General features: G+C 44.0%; 1 protein-coding gene across 1 annotated transcript; it reads right to left on the bottom strand.

Moving 5' to 3' along the window:
- Positions 1-2,701: 2,701 nt before the first annotated feature.
- LOC120607888 (60S ribosomal protein L35a-like) lies at positions 2,702-3,664 on the bottom strand. The gene has a single exon (XM_039869673.1). It carries the CDS (start codon positions 3,080-3,082, stop codon positions 2,750-2,752), a length of 333 nt encoding a protein of 110 aa, XP_039725607.1. The 5' UTR covers positions 3,083-3,664; the 3' UTR covers positions 2,702-2,749.
- Between the last annotated feature and the right edge of the window lie 10,402 nt (positions 3,665-14,066).

Below are 14,066 nucleotides of genomic sequence, written 5' to 3' on the forward strand. Positions count from 1 at the left end.
GTGGTTGTTTGGTTTTGGTTTCTAATGGAGGTGTAGATTATATAAGTAAGATGCACAGATTTTTTAGTGAGTAGCTCTTCATACATAGGTATGCACCCATGCAGTCACCACCCAGATCAGGATATGAGAACATGTCCATCTTGTTTTTCTGTACTTTCAACATCAGGTCTCCCTTCAGAGTGCATAACAATTCTTTATTTCCTGTCTTTCATTTTTGCTTACTCATTGTCTCCATCTCTGCCCCCAACACCGCTGTCACTGTCCAGGACAAAGTAAAGAGGGAGGGATGAGGGGAGGTAGAGGAAATATGGATATGCCAATACTCAGCTGGCTGTTCCTAACAGAAAATAGAGGGGGTGGCAAAGAAGGGCTCTGCTTCATGGAATCACTTAAGAGTCTTGGAAAAGTCTCCCTGTGCAGTTCCCCGAGTTGTGTTCCATCTTGGATGTGTTTACCAGTAAATGTGTTGGTCAAGCTGACTGTACTTAACTGATTATTTTCATCCTGTTTCTGTTCCTGCCTTTGGACAGGGTGCATGCAGTATTCTAAGTAGTATTTTGTCTTAAGCCTATTTTTAAGAAGGATGCTGCCTGCTTGTAATGTTCTGGCTTAGAGGAATAAGCCCCACATTGTAAATAAGCCCCACAGTGCCACATTGTAAAGGTTTTGCGGGTTAGGTTGTATCCGTGCTCTACCTTCACCTTGTCAAACTCTGGAATCCCCATGTTTTCATCCTGTTCTAGGGAAAACACTTCCACCTACTTGAAAATTTGAGCTGCTTCTCTGCAGCTTCCTGACGTCAGTCTTGAGGTGCAAGCAGCCAAAACTGCAGACATTATCGTAATTGCAGCCAAACCACAGTTCTGAGCAAGGTTTACTCTTGGTTTCTGCACCCTGATGGCCGACAACCTGTATTTTGGCACCTTTGACTGCCAGATCTAAAGGGACAGTGACCCAAGATCTGGACTGTAATGGATAGTTTGGTGACAGTGTTTACTTGAGCAGTTTATAATCTGGTCAAGCAGACTAAATGTAAGCAAGAAGATGATAAAATAGGAAGTTCTCTGGTCAGAGCAAGCTGAGTGGTACAGATGGTGCTGTGGGAGTTAAGATAGGAAAGATAGTTCATTAATTTAAAGTACAGTTGGATTGTTTTTCCCTAAAGACTGTCTTATGTAAATGTATCCACCATTTTAATCCATTTCTCACTTCCAGATCAACCTTTTAGAATATGATGAACTTTAGATTTTGTTCAGAGAAATGTCTACTAATTTCTTATCTGTGCTGCATGCCAGCATATCATCCTTAAAACAACCTTGTAAAGTAGGCCTCTTTTTGTCCACTTTTCAGATGGGAAGACTGAGATTTGAATAGATTAATGAGTTTCCCAAGGTCATACAGTTCTTAAGAGGCAAAGTGAGAATTCTAACCTGAGTCAACCTGACTGAAGCCCAGACCCATCTCACACCTCTGAGACATCAGATATCACCTTTCCTTCTAGAAACCATGTTGCCTTCTCATATTTGGTCTTCTCAGGTATTTCACAAGTCTGCCTCTAATTTCTGGCTTCCCCCAAAGTTGCCCTGTGGACGACTGAGAGTCGCTATTTGTGGACCTCCTCTAGAGTCATGGGCAGGAGTCACAACGACAATCTGCCAGTTTTCTCACTCACTAAATTTGGACATTTCTACAGTTTCACTGTTTCCTCAGAAGTTCCATTTGCTTTTCTTCATTTTTTGGGAGGCCTCTCCTTTTGTTACTCATTTGGATTTTTTTGATCTTTCACCTGGAATTTTTGTATCTTGAGTACACGTGGGGATCCCAAGATTTTTTTTTAATAGCATTTTTTATACATTTCTATATTCCTAGCTTCTAACTGATGTGAAATTGTTCTTTTCCCTTTTAAAGATATAACGTCAGCAGCTACTTGATGACATTTTGGTTCAGGTGGACTGTGACTAAATTCTACTTGCCATTTCCAAAGACCTGCTATTCCTTCCAAATCAGAAACTCTGCTTGTACCATCATCTAATTCCTTCACTTGGAGTCTCTGAAACTGTACTTCCTGTACCAGTAGAGTTAGAGAACACTCCCCAAAGCAGGCTGGCTTTAAGTATCCCACTTAACCTAACTTGGCTCATAGCCTCTCGCTGTAGCCCTGGTATTCTTTGCTGCTTCATTAATATTTCTGGCTACCCACTAAGGTGGGCTTAATGTTTGCTTCTCTCCAGGTCAAAGGCTAGCAGCCTCTGCCTCATTATGCAAGTTCTCACTCCTGCCACCCACTTCTATCTCTTGAAAGACAAGAGGAGATTGTGGCATCATCTGGATATGCGTCTCATCTAAATTTTTGGTCACCAGATGGGTGTTGTAGAAACTGCTTCTCTCATCCTTGAACAATTCCACAGTTGCAGAAGCTGACATTAACCTACAATGTCCTTCATAGCCTTTGCAGTGAGGGTTCCCACCCTAAATCCCCCAATTTCATTCTTGTGCCCCCCTCATTCCCCCACCCCACAGAAGGACTATGTTATTAGATACCTGGGAATGCCTTGACCTGAACTCCTATAGCTCCTAGGCTGTAGGCTGTAGCTAGGTTCCTGCCTGATACCCCAGACACATGGACTAGCTTGAAAAATCTTTCATGCCTAACAAGCTGAGCTTTTAAAAAAATGACCCTGGGAACCTCTTGATGTTCTTTTTTTTTTTTTTTTTAACAACAAATCCACTTTATTTACTTTAGATAAGCTTAAATCCGTGAGGGGTACAGCATTACACGGATTCTGTGTCCAATGCCCTTAGCAAGAAGGTTGCTTTGGAATTTGGCATGAGCCATGCCACTGTTTCTGTGAGCACAAGTTACCTTTCCCCCGATTACCCTGGTTTTGTTTGGTTTGCCACCAGGAGTCACTGTGGTGTTCTTTGCCTTGTACACATAAGCACATCTCTTGCCTAGATAAAACTCAGTCTCATCTTGAGCATAAACACCTTCAATTTTAAGAAGAATGATGTGTTCACTCTGGTTTCGGAAACCCTGCTTATAGCCAGCAGAAATGGCCTTGGACCATAGCTTTCCAAACATACTTGTTATTTTAGAAACCCTATTCTCAGCAGGCCTCCACAGGCTCCAAGATAGTGGAAAAAGCTGTTCTGGGTGTTCTTGCAGAGCCTTCTTAGCTAGAGAGGAGAAACAGTTCTCCTTTCTTCAAGTGCAGGGCCCATCCCCAACAGGTTAGGGCTGCAGCCAACCTTTGGAGCACACAGACCTGGGTTCCAGCCTAGTCACTGATTAGCTGTGTTGTTCTGGGTAAGTCACACCCTCTGGGCCTCAGTTTCCTTCTCTGTAAATAGGACTAAACCAAAGAGGCTGTTGTGAAGATTTAACGAGACAATACATACAAAAGTCCTAGCACGTATTAGGAGCTCAAGATTGGTACCTTCCCTTTTTCCTTATTTTGAACTGGAAATGAAATCTTGGGAAAGAAGAGAAGAGCCGCAAAATGAGGACAGGTCCCAACAGGCATCAAAATTCCAGCTCAATCCTCTACTATTCCTGATATCCCTTACCCACCAAAACTTCTAACCCAAGCCCTGTTGTTCCACTGTTGTCCACCAGGAGGGGGAAAAGCGCAGGCTCCCCCACCGGCCGCTTGCGCCTGGGCGATCACAGAGCACAGAGCGGCAGTGCGCACATGAGTCTCCCAGGGGCGGGGTGGAGAGCATGCGTGGAAGGGTGGGTGTGGCGCGGCAGCAGGCTCTGGCTTTACCCTTCCGTGTGGCAGGAGCTGCTGCAGTTGAGGCTTCAGGCCCTGGGAACCAGAGGAGGGCGGTACGGGTTGGGTCGGGGTTCCTGCGGGCATTTCTTTCGCTGGGTCTAGCTTTCATCTTCGTTTTCCAAAAGGAAAGACCTGACTCCTTTCAGCGTTAATGTCTTCTCCATCGTGAATGCTCTTAAATTCCAAAGAGAAGAGAAAAGGCTTTCATTGAGTACCTTTTGTCATAGGAACAGTGCAAGGGAAATGGGCCAACTTTAGGGGGCACGATGCCTCCTACGAGAGGAGGTTTTGGATTGGGGTTTGCTTTGTTCCAAATTTAGCAAATAGAAGGAAGAAAATTGAAATAATCCGTATTTCTTCACCCCAAAGTATCCATTGGTACCTCCTGAAAATGTATCCTAAAATGTTTGATCAACAAGTATTTATTGAACGCCTATCTATACCATGTGCTTAGCACTGTTTGGTTGAGTGGGGATTACAGAAGGAAGACGATAAGAAACAAAGTTTTCAGCCATCTATGCACATGAGCACATGTTAGTGTCTTAAGGGCAAATCCCATAGCAAAAGCCAGAGAATCACTTTACTAAGAAAGAATTAAAACAATAACAACAACAAAAAAACCCACAGAAGAGAGAAGCTGTGGATATGATGAAGGTATTCTATAACCTTCATTCGAATCTCATTGCCCACTAAATATCAGGAAAATCATTTAGCCCAATTCTCTGGTTTTATTAATTTTTTTCTTGTAAGGTTTTTATTTGACTTTTAATCACAAAATAATGCATGTTAATTGTATACAAAATTGTAAACACTATTGGAATTTTAATACTCATGAGGAAAATGAGGCCCTGAAAAGCTAAGTGACTTTCTTAGAATCCAGTATGGTAGGACTAGGACCAGACTCCCAGCTCAGATTTCTAGGCTGGTACCTTTTCGCTTGTATCATAATAGCCAAATGTGGCTCAGGGTTTAAATGAAATTATGACATTACTGAGTTTCAGAGAATTCATCCTTGAGGAAGAGTCTATAAATTTAATTACAGCAGATAATAATTAGATCTTAGATAATTCTTATTGACAAGATATTCTATAGGCATAATAGCCTTTGGATATACCATAACTTTTAGTAGATGGCAGGATTTATACTGGAAAATAGCTGAATACATTTCATAAATATCGTAGAAAGTCAGATGGATTCTTATCTCTAATCACAAGAGTGACAGGCATCCGCTGTAGTTCTGTGGAACCTGGAAACTTTCACAGGAACTAATTCAAATGTGAATTCTCTGGAATTTAACAAAGAACCACCCAGTTTGCTTTCTATGTGATTCAGAATATCTTCACCCATTTTTCATTCATGAAATTGGCAGATTTGGGATTGTGAGACCAGGACCCAGCTAGAAGCCCTTATTACAGATTATGTGGTAGAGGAAAGAAGGGTTTTGAAAATACCATTTGTAGACAAAAGACCCAGAATCAGACCTTTCAGGGGAAATGATTAGGATGCTATAAGATAGAGTTCTCAATTTGGCTGTGCATCATAATCACATGAGAAGCTTCCTAGAAATAAAACTTCCCAGGCACAATCTCACCTCCTCTCTTTCAAATCGTGTGGTTCCCAGGACACTGGAATGAGAGCCAGTCTCTTTACCATGGCCCACTAAGCCCACAGGATCTGGTTCTCACCTTCTATCTCCAAGATTCTAAGCACTTTCCTTCCCAATTTTGCATGGCGTTCTCATATGGCAGTCTCAACTTAAATGTCACTCCAGAGTATCTTCCTTCAGCTCTTCCTTGACTTCCCTATTAGTGTTACCCACGGACACACACTCTGGCATATATCATCATGGTTTTTTTTTTTTTTATTCATAGTCTCTCTATTTGAAATATTTTATACGTGTTCACTTTTTTATTGTTCATCTCAGAGACCACTATGGCCTGCCACCTGTTTTTGTATGACCGTCAAGCTAAAAATAGTTTTCCATTTTTAAATGATTGACAAAAATGAAGAATCATATTTCATGATATGTGAAAATTATGTGACTCAAATTTTAATGTCTGTAAATAAATTTCTATTGGCACATAGCCACGCCCATGCACTTAACATAGTGTCTATGGCTGTTTTCCTGCTCAAGGACACAACTAAATGGTTGGGACAGAGACTTTATGGCCCTCAAAGCCTAAAATATTTACTATTTGGCCCTTTGCAGAAAGTTTGCTGACCTCTGATCTGTCTCCCTCACTAGGATGTAAATTCACTGAGAGGAGTTACCTATTTCACCACCTCCTATTGATCATTACACTGCATAGTAGGTACTCAAAGAGTTGCTGAATGAAGGAACTGTGTTTAAACAGACAAACTCCCTAAGTGATATGTAACCAGGCTTGGCCACACTGCTGAGGAGAAAGGCTAAAAACCAGATGGAAATGTGGTCAAATGTAGGTCCTCATGGTAATACCAAGCAATGTTTTTAATACTTTAAGAGATTTAGAATTAAAGAGACACTACCCAACACTTTTATAGTGCTGGTTACGTGCCAGGCACTGTTATAATTTTTAAAAAAATAATAAATTTAATCCTCATAATACTCAATTGAGTGATTATTATTATTTTTATTATTCTGTGTAAGCAAGAGGAAACTGAGGCACATAAAGTTTAAGTAATTGGCCCAAGCTTCTGCAGCCCCAAGGAGAGCCAGGATTTAAGCAGTGGTGATGGTCACTGCCAGGCCTGTGCTCCTAATTTAGGATAACACTTCACCCCTAGGCCAGACACTCCTGCCCCACTACCTGTTGTGAATCATTTATTGACAATTTATGAACAAAATTGCCTATGTGTTAGGGGCCTTGAAGAGGAAGGAAAGAATAAAGTGCAAGTGCTTCTCTTGGAATGAGTTTGAGATAAAAGAAACCACTCTGTCTTTAGAAATGGAGCTCCGGAACTAAAGAGAAGTAGAAAGTAGAAAGGCCATAACGAGAGGCAAGACCCATAAGAAAGGAGTCAAGGAGTGGACTGTGTGAACAGTTATTGTTAGAAGTAAGTGTGCCTGGGGTGCTTGTGATTGTAGGATTATAAAAGCATCTTTTGTCTGGGGCCCAGTGAGCAGCAGATTCTTGAAGTAGAAAGTGAAAGAACTTTACTTAATAAAGAATATCACTGGGCACTGCTGTGTCTCAAGGTCAAACTCGTTCAGGTCTGGGGTGAGAGGGCTGACACATGAGAAGAAAGGTCACTGTAGGTCTGAGGGGGAAGTGCCTCAAACTTTGCGCTTCTCCAGAATTTTCACAAGAACAGAAAAGCTGGGTTACAAGAAATAGGAGTGCTGGCCCTGGGGAGGGGATTGGGGAATAAACAAGGAGACCAGGGATATAACTTGCCCTTCTCACCTGGAAAATCCCTGTGCTTCTTGGTAGATGGGCTCACGGTGCCTAAACAGGCACCGTGAGCCCATCTAACTGTAGCACCATGTGCCTCTGTCACTTTCCTCCTCCTGAAAGGTCCACCATACATCATATCCCCCTTAGACTGACTGCCTTCTACTCATGCATGAGTCTCAGCTTAGCTGCTGCAGTCTTAGGAAATTTTGATTCCCTCTATCTGGGTTAAGGATGCTTTTCTTTTTAAGCTTACTCTGGGCATACCTCTATCATTACACTTATCATATATGATAACACAATTATAACTTTTTGTCTTCTCCCCTTGCTTCTAGACTCTGAGGTTAGGGACTAAACCTTATTCACCCTTTGAATTAGACCTAGATTTTCCTCTAATGAGACTGCAATGTAGTAGGAGAGAGAAGCTGTCATGAAGCTTATAAAATTATTTCAAGGTGGGTGAGATAAATTCCATAATAGTAGTATAAGTGAGGAAACTGAGGATGTTCCTTGTATAAAATCACTCTCAGCTTTTTGGCAGCAGGCCAGAGCTAGAAAGTCTACCTCCAGCTGAAGAAAGTAGCCTGGTGAGGAATCTGAAATCACACCAGCCTTGGCCTCAGAGCTAAAGGTCTTGAGTCTCAGGAAGATTATATCAAGATCAGGAGCCCAAGTAATAAACAGGTGAATGTTCTGATTGACAAGGCAATAACAAGTAGTGGAAGGAGCCCCAGACTGGCATCAGGAGATGACCTGGGTCCTGGCTCATGCTTTGTTTCATCTGATCCATTGCCTTGGATCAACTTCAGTCCCACTGGCGAAATGGAACTCCCCAACTTATTACATCTATCCTTCCCCAACTATCTTCTGGTCAAAATACTGCTCTTCTTTAAGATCCAGCTTTAATAACCAGATATGAGGTGAGGGTTTCTCTTCTCTCCTCTGAACCCCTACAGAAAAATTTATATACCTCTTTTAGGAAGCTTAATCTTGTTCTACTTTACTATTTACTTATGAGCTTCTCTTGCTTCTCCTACTAAATTACCCCCACTGAATTTCCCCTTCTTTGAGCGCAAAGATCATATTAATGTAGGGAGGAAGCAAGAGAATTAAAAATGTTAATCAAGCCACAATCAGAGACTGCAATAGGCTGACCAGCCCTGCAGCCAGGCCAGGAGGACACCTGCAGAACAAAGGAAGATTTCTGCTGGATTACTAACAACTCATTCCCTACACCTGTGAAGGGGAAACAGGAACCAGGAGTCATACCCTATGCCTAAAACCACTGGGGAACTTAAGGATTAAAGGCTGGGAATAGCCAGCAGGCCTTTCACGCTACATATTCTATATTCTTACCTTTTCACACTACATACTCTTCCCCTTCCTCACTGTATGTCCATAGCAAAGGAAATGAGAACCAAACAATGACATATAAACTGAATTCCCTGAACACTCGGGGTCTCAGTGCTCTGTCCGTCTTGTCTGTCTCTTCCCCCTCTCTTCCCCCTCTCCGTGTCTCCCGGCCACAAACCTCTCTCTCTCTCTCTCTGCTCTCTTCTCTCTCTCTCTCTCTCTCTCTCTCTCTCTCTCTCTCTCTCTTTCTGTGTTGGCTCTAAAATTACTGCTTGAAATTTATTACTTGCTGGAAATTACTGTTTAGCTATCGCCATAGGAACATAGGTTATTAATTATGGGAACATAACATTCTAATAACAAGCTTTCTGCTTCTGTACCCCTGCTTGCACACCCGACCTGTGGGTTGACAGGTAGTGAATAGGAGATAAATAGACCTTTGTGTTCAGATAGAATGAAGAATGGGGTTTAGGGCTTAAAAACCTTGTACCTCTACATTTCGGGGCTGCTTAATTTGGGGTCTGCGTACCCCTGGCAGACCCAGCTGCCTGAATAAAGAGTGTGTTTCCTATAACTCACTGATGTTTGGTGGTCTGTGTGTCTATCCGAGCCTGGCGGCTACAACATTTGGAGGCCTCAGCGAGATCTCAGGGAGTGGCCCTGGGATCTAAGACTGGAACGGCTTCTGGAGCGGTTGCTGTCCCTGTTACGGATTCAAAGGGGTGGCCAACCTGAGACGGTCCAGGGCCCTTGAATGCCGTGACGGGGTCAATACAATCATCAAGGACGCAACCTTCAGGACACACTCTTTGTTCCTGGTCCCGATGGGAATTTCCGAGGCCTTGATGTCTGGATAAAAGGTACCTTTCTGTTTCTGTTGACCGGTCATTGGGGGTCCATGGAGAGACTGGACTGTGGCCAGGCCGCGGGACGCCACCTCCTGTGTCCTGTTATCGGGTTCTGTCTATTGTCTTTGGTCTTGTCTGGGTTGTAGGTGGCGGACTTCTCTGGGTCCACCTACACCCCAGTAATTGTTCTTGTCTGAGTGTCTGTTTTGTGTTCTCTGCGCAAGTGATAGGGGGAAGCCAGAGTTCACAGAAGACACCCTTGGGGTGTCTCCTGCGACATTTCAAAGAAGGATTTGTAGAGGGAGCTGACTATGGCATAAAGTTTTCTCCAGGCAGACTAAGAACATTGTGTGAAGTTGAGTGGCCGTCTTTTGGTGTAAACAGGCCTCTGGAGGGCTCCTTTGACAAGGGTCTGATGAGGAATGTTTGGACAATTGTCACAGGAGACCTGGGACATCCCGATCAGTTTCCCTACATCGATCAATGGTTAAACTTTGTTCAAAACTCCCCTCCTTAGCTCCGCCGGTGTGCCCTCTCTCTAGGGGTGCGAGTTTTAGTTGCGGGTACCCCTAAACATGTAGCAACTGAATCTCCAAGACAGTCCAATCCTTCAGTCCTCCAATCTCCACTGGAGGACAGTGACCTTCCCCCACCCTATAATCCAGACAATAGAGAGCGCCCCGGGGACATCACACAGACAGGCCCTTTGTGGTCTGTGTGCCTTTCTCTACTGGTGACCTGTACAGCTGGAAGGCACAGTATCCGCCTTTCTCTGAGAAACTCCAGGCATTAATGGGACTCTTAGAAAGTGTCTTTCAGACTCACTGCCTCACCTGGGATGATTGCCAACAGCTTTTCATTACCCCCTTCACGGAGAAAGAACTCAGATGCATTCGGACTGAAACACAAAAGATAGCTGTGGGAGGGAGGAGAGTTGAGGAAGCAGGGGAACATATTGAGGAAGAATTTCCCTCCACCCACCCAGACTGGGGACACAATTCTCAGGCAGGGAGAAGGGCATTAGATCGGTACCACCAGATTCTAATTGGGGGAATTAGGATGGCTGCTCATCAGCCAACTAACCTTTCTAAGGTAACTGAAGTTATACAGGGACCTCAGGAATCCCCTGGAGCATTTCTTGAATGAGGCACACCGGATATACACCCCCATTGATCCTGAGGCCCCTGAGAACCAGCGGGCAATTAATATAGCCTTTGCTACTCAGGCAGCCCCTGATATCTGGTGTAAATTGCAAAAATTAGAAGGTTTTGCAGAGATAAAACTTTCCAACTTGTTGAGATAGCCCAGAAGGTGTTCAACAACAGGAAGGCACTGGATGACCCCAAACGTATGGCTAAAATCCAAAGCTACTGTCATCAACCCAGCCAATCTGTTGCCAGACCCAGACCCCGAGACCCCCGTTCATGACTGCACAGATTTTACGGACGCTGAGTGTTTCTCGCGGCCAGACCTCAAAGACTCCCCCTCTGCCTGAGGCTGATGAAGTTCTCTTCACGGACAGGAGCAGCTTCATGCAGGAAGGAAGGAGGTATGCTGGGGCAGCGGTAGTAACTCTAACTGGCACCATCTGGTCACAAGCTCTTTCCCATAGGATTTCTGCTCAACAGGCCGAACTCATCGCCTTCACTGAGGCACTAAGATGGGGAAAGGATAAGGCAGTCACAATATACACAGACAGCCGATATGCCTTTGCCACTGCACATGTACATGGAGCCATCTATAAAGAAAGAGGGCTTCTGACTTCAGCTGGGAAGGATATCAAGAACAAGGAGGAGATCTTAGCCTTACTTGAAGCCATATGGATGCCTAAGGCTCTGGTTCATTGTAAAGGGCATCAAAAAGGGAATAGTCCTGAGGCTGAGGGAAACCGACGAGCCGATGCAGAGGCAAGAACAACTGCCACAAGGCCAGTGGGGCCCCCACCACATCTACTGACTGTTGTCCCTTACCCAGAACTGCCTCCGTCTCCGACCTATATGGTGGAAGAGGACATATATTTTCAGGGCAAGGGAGCCACTAGGAGCCAACAGGGGTGGTGGACGACTCCAGATGGAAAAATCAGGCTCTCATGGGCCCTTGGAAGGACTCTCCTCCACCAACTACACCAGACCACACACCCAGGGCAAACTAAAATGCTCCAAGCTTTAGACCCCTACTTTCACTTGTTAGAAGGGAGAAGAACTGCAGAGGAGATCGCCTCACGATGCCCAGCTTGTGCCCAAGTTAATCCAAAGAAGGGGAAGATAGAAGAACCTAGGCATAGGGAAAGAGGAACTTATCGGGGAGACCACTGGGAAGTCGATTTCACTGAGGTAACCCCGACTGTGGAGGGCTACAACTATTTACTTGTTTTTATAGACACCTTTTCAGGATGGGTAGAGGCCTTCCCCACCAGGAAAGAAACTGCCTTAGTAGTTACTAAGAAACTACTACAAGAAATCCTCCCTCGATTTGGTCTCCCTAGAGCTTTAGGGTCGGATAATGGGCCAGCCTTCGTAGCAAAGGTGTCACAGCAATTGGCTAGCTACCTAAATTTGCGATGGAAACTCTACTGCGCTTACTGGCCCCAAAGTTTGGGCCAAGTAGAGCAAATGAATCGAACCCTGAAAGAGACATTAGTCAAGTTAAGATTAGAAACTGGTGGGACCTGGGTAGAACTTCTCCCCCTCTGTTCTTCTCCGAGTCAGGTGTACTCCATATATTAATGGATTCACCCCATTCGAAATTTTCTTTGGAAAACCCCCACCTTTAGTACCTAGAATAAAAGATGAGAAAAAGGCAGAACTACGTAACCTTGTCTTACTTAAGTCTTTACAGGCCCTTCAAAGTGTACAGAAGGAGATTTAGTCCTGGGTTCGTGCTGCCCACTCAGCTCTGGAGAACGGACTTCCCCATCAGTTTCAGCCTGGGGACTCTGTGTGGATCCGGAAGTTCACTTCCACGGGACTAGAACCCAAATGGAAAGGACCCTTCAGGACCCTTCACTGTCTACTGACAATGCCCACTGCAGTTAAAGTAGATGGCATCCCATCATGGATTCATCACTCCCACGTAAAGACAGCACGAGAGTGGACAGCTAAGGAACACGGGCCCTTAAGACTAAGACTCAAGCATACATAAGTCTAACCCTCTGTTTCTTCCTTTTTTCCTCTTTAGCCCAGGCATTCGACCAGCCACAACCAAAACCAGAAGGAGCATTAATAACTTTGATGATGACAATACACAAGGTCTTAAATAAGACCACCCCAGACATAGGACAAGATTGCTGGTTATGCCTAAACCCAAAACTTCCTTATTATGTCGGGGTAGGAACTCCCCTAAACCTAACTGAGCTCAGCAGCACACAAGGCTGTGAATGGGAAATTCCTCGACTCACTTTAGGAGACATACAAGGAAAAGGAACCTGCCTGATTTCAAAGAACTATTCCAAGCTGTTAGCACAGTCACCTTACTTCAAAAACTGTAATCATACTATCGAAGTACCTACCTCAGGGAGTAAATACTATAAGGCTCCAAATAATACTTGGCTAGCATGCGATAGCGGGCTCACTCGCTGTGCTGCATCTGTTCTTTTCAACTCACGTGAGGCTAACATTTGTATCCTAGTCTTTGTACTTCCTCAAGTGTCCCTTTACAATGGGCTGGAAGGCAGACTTCACTTCTTCCACCAGGACAGGTTACAGAAACGGGCCGTACCAGTCTTAGTACCCCTTCTTGTAGGACTCGGAATAGCGGGCTCAGCGGCTGTAGGTACTACTGCTCTCATCGAGGGAGAAAATGAATTACGTGAAATTGAAATACAGATATATAAGGATATCAAGACCTTAAAAGACACCATCAGCAGGCTAGAACTTCAAGTCGATTCACTAGCAGAAGTAGTCCTCCAAAATAGAAGAGGTTTAAATTTATTATTCTTAGAACAAGATGGATTACGTATGGCTCTAGGTGAAACTTGTTGCTTCTATGCCAATAACTCTGGAGTAATTAGAGAAAGCTTACGACTAGTACAGAGAAATTTAGAAGTCAGGGAAAAACAGAGACTAGAATCAAATAACTGGTTTCATAGGATGTTCAATTGGTCACCATGGCTAACAACCCTTCTATCTGCTGTAGCTGGACCTTTAATCATCCTCCTCCTCTTGTTAACTTTTGGCCCATGTTTCCTCAATTACTTGTTTGCATATATAAGGAAAAGAATTAATTCCATTAGACCTTTAGTATTACAAAATAGAGGCTATGAACAAATTCCACATGAAGAATCAAAGTGTTGTGGCCTGTATAGAATAGACCAAACCAAGTATGCTCTTAAAGGCTGTTTATTAGCCGGTGGCTGTCCTTCCAAAGGAGCAGCCCCGAAATGCCGAGATACAAGGTTTTTAAGCCCTAAATCCCATTCTTCATTCTATCTTAAACACAAAGGTCTATTTCTCTCCTATTCACTACCTGTCAACCCACTGGTCAGGTGTGCAAGCGGGGAGTACAGAAGCAGAAAGCTTGTTGTTAGAATGTTATGTTCCTATGGGTGATTGCCTATGTTCCCATGGGCAATAGCCAGTGTTCCCATGGGCGATGGCCAAACAGTAATTTTCAGCTTATATACAATTGATTATTTTTCATGCCACGCAAGCAAGCAGGGTTACGCAGGCTAAAATTGGCAGTTAGCGTATGAGCTCATTGTTACAAGTTTCATGATT

This window comes from Pteropus medius, unplaced genomic scaffold, assembly GCF_902729225.1.
Source record: "Pteropus medius unplaced genomic scaffold, Ma_sr-lr_union100, whole genome shotgun sequence".
In the NCBI taxonomy this organism is placed as follows: Eukaryota; Metazoa; Chordata; class Mammalia; order Chiroptera; family Pteropodidae; genus Pteropus; species Pteropus medius.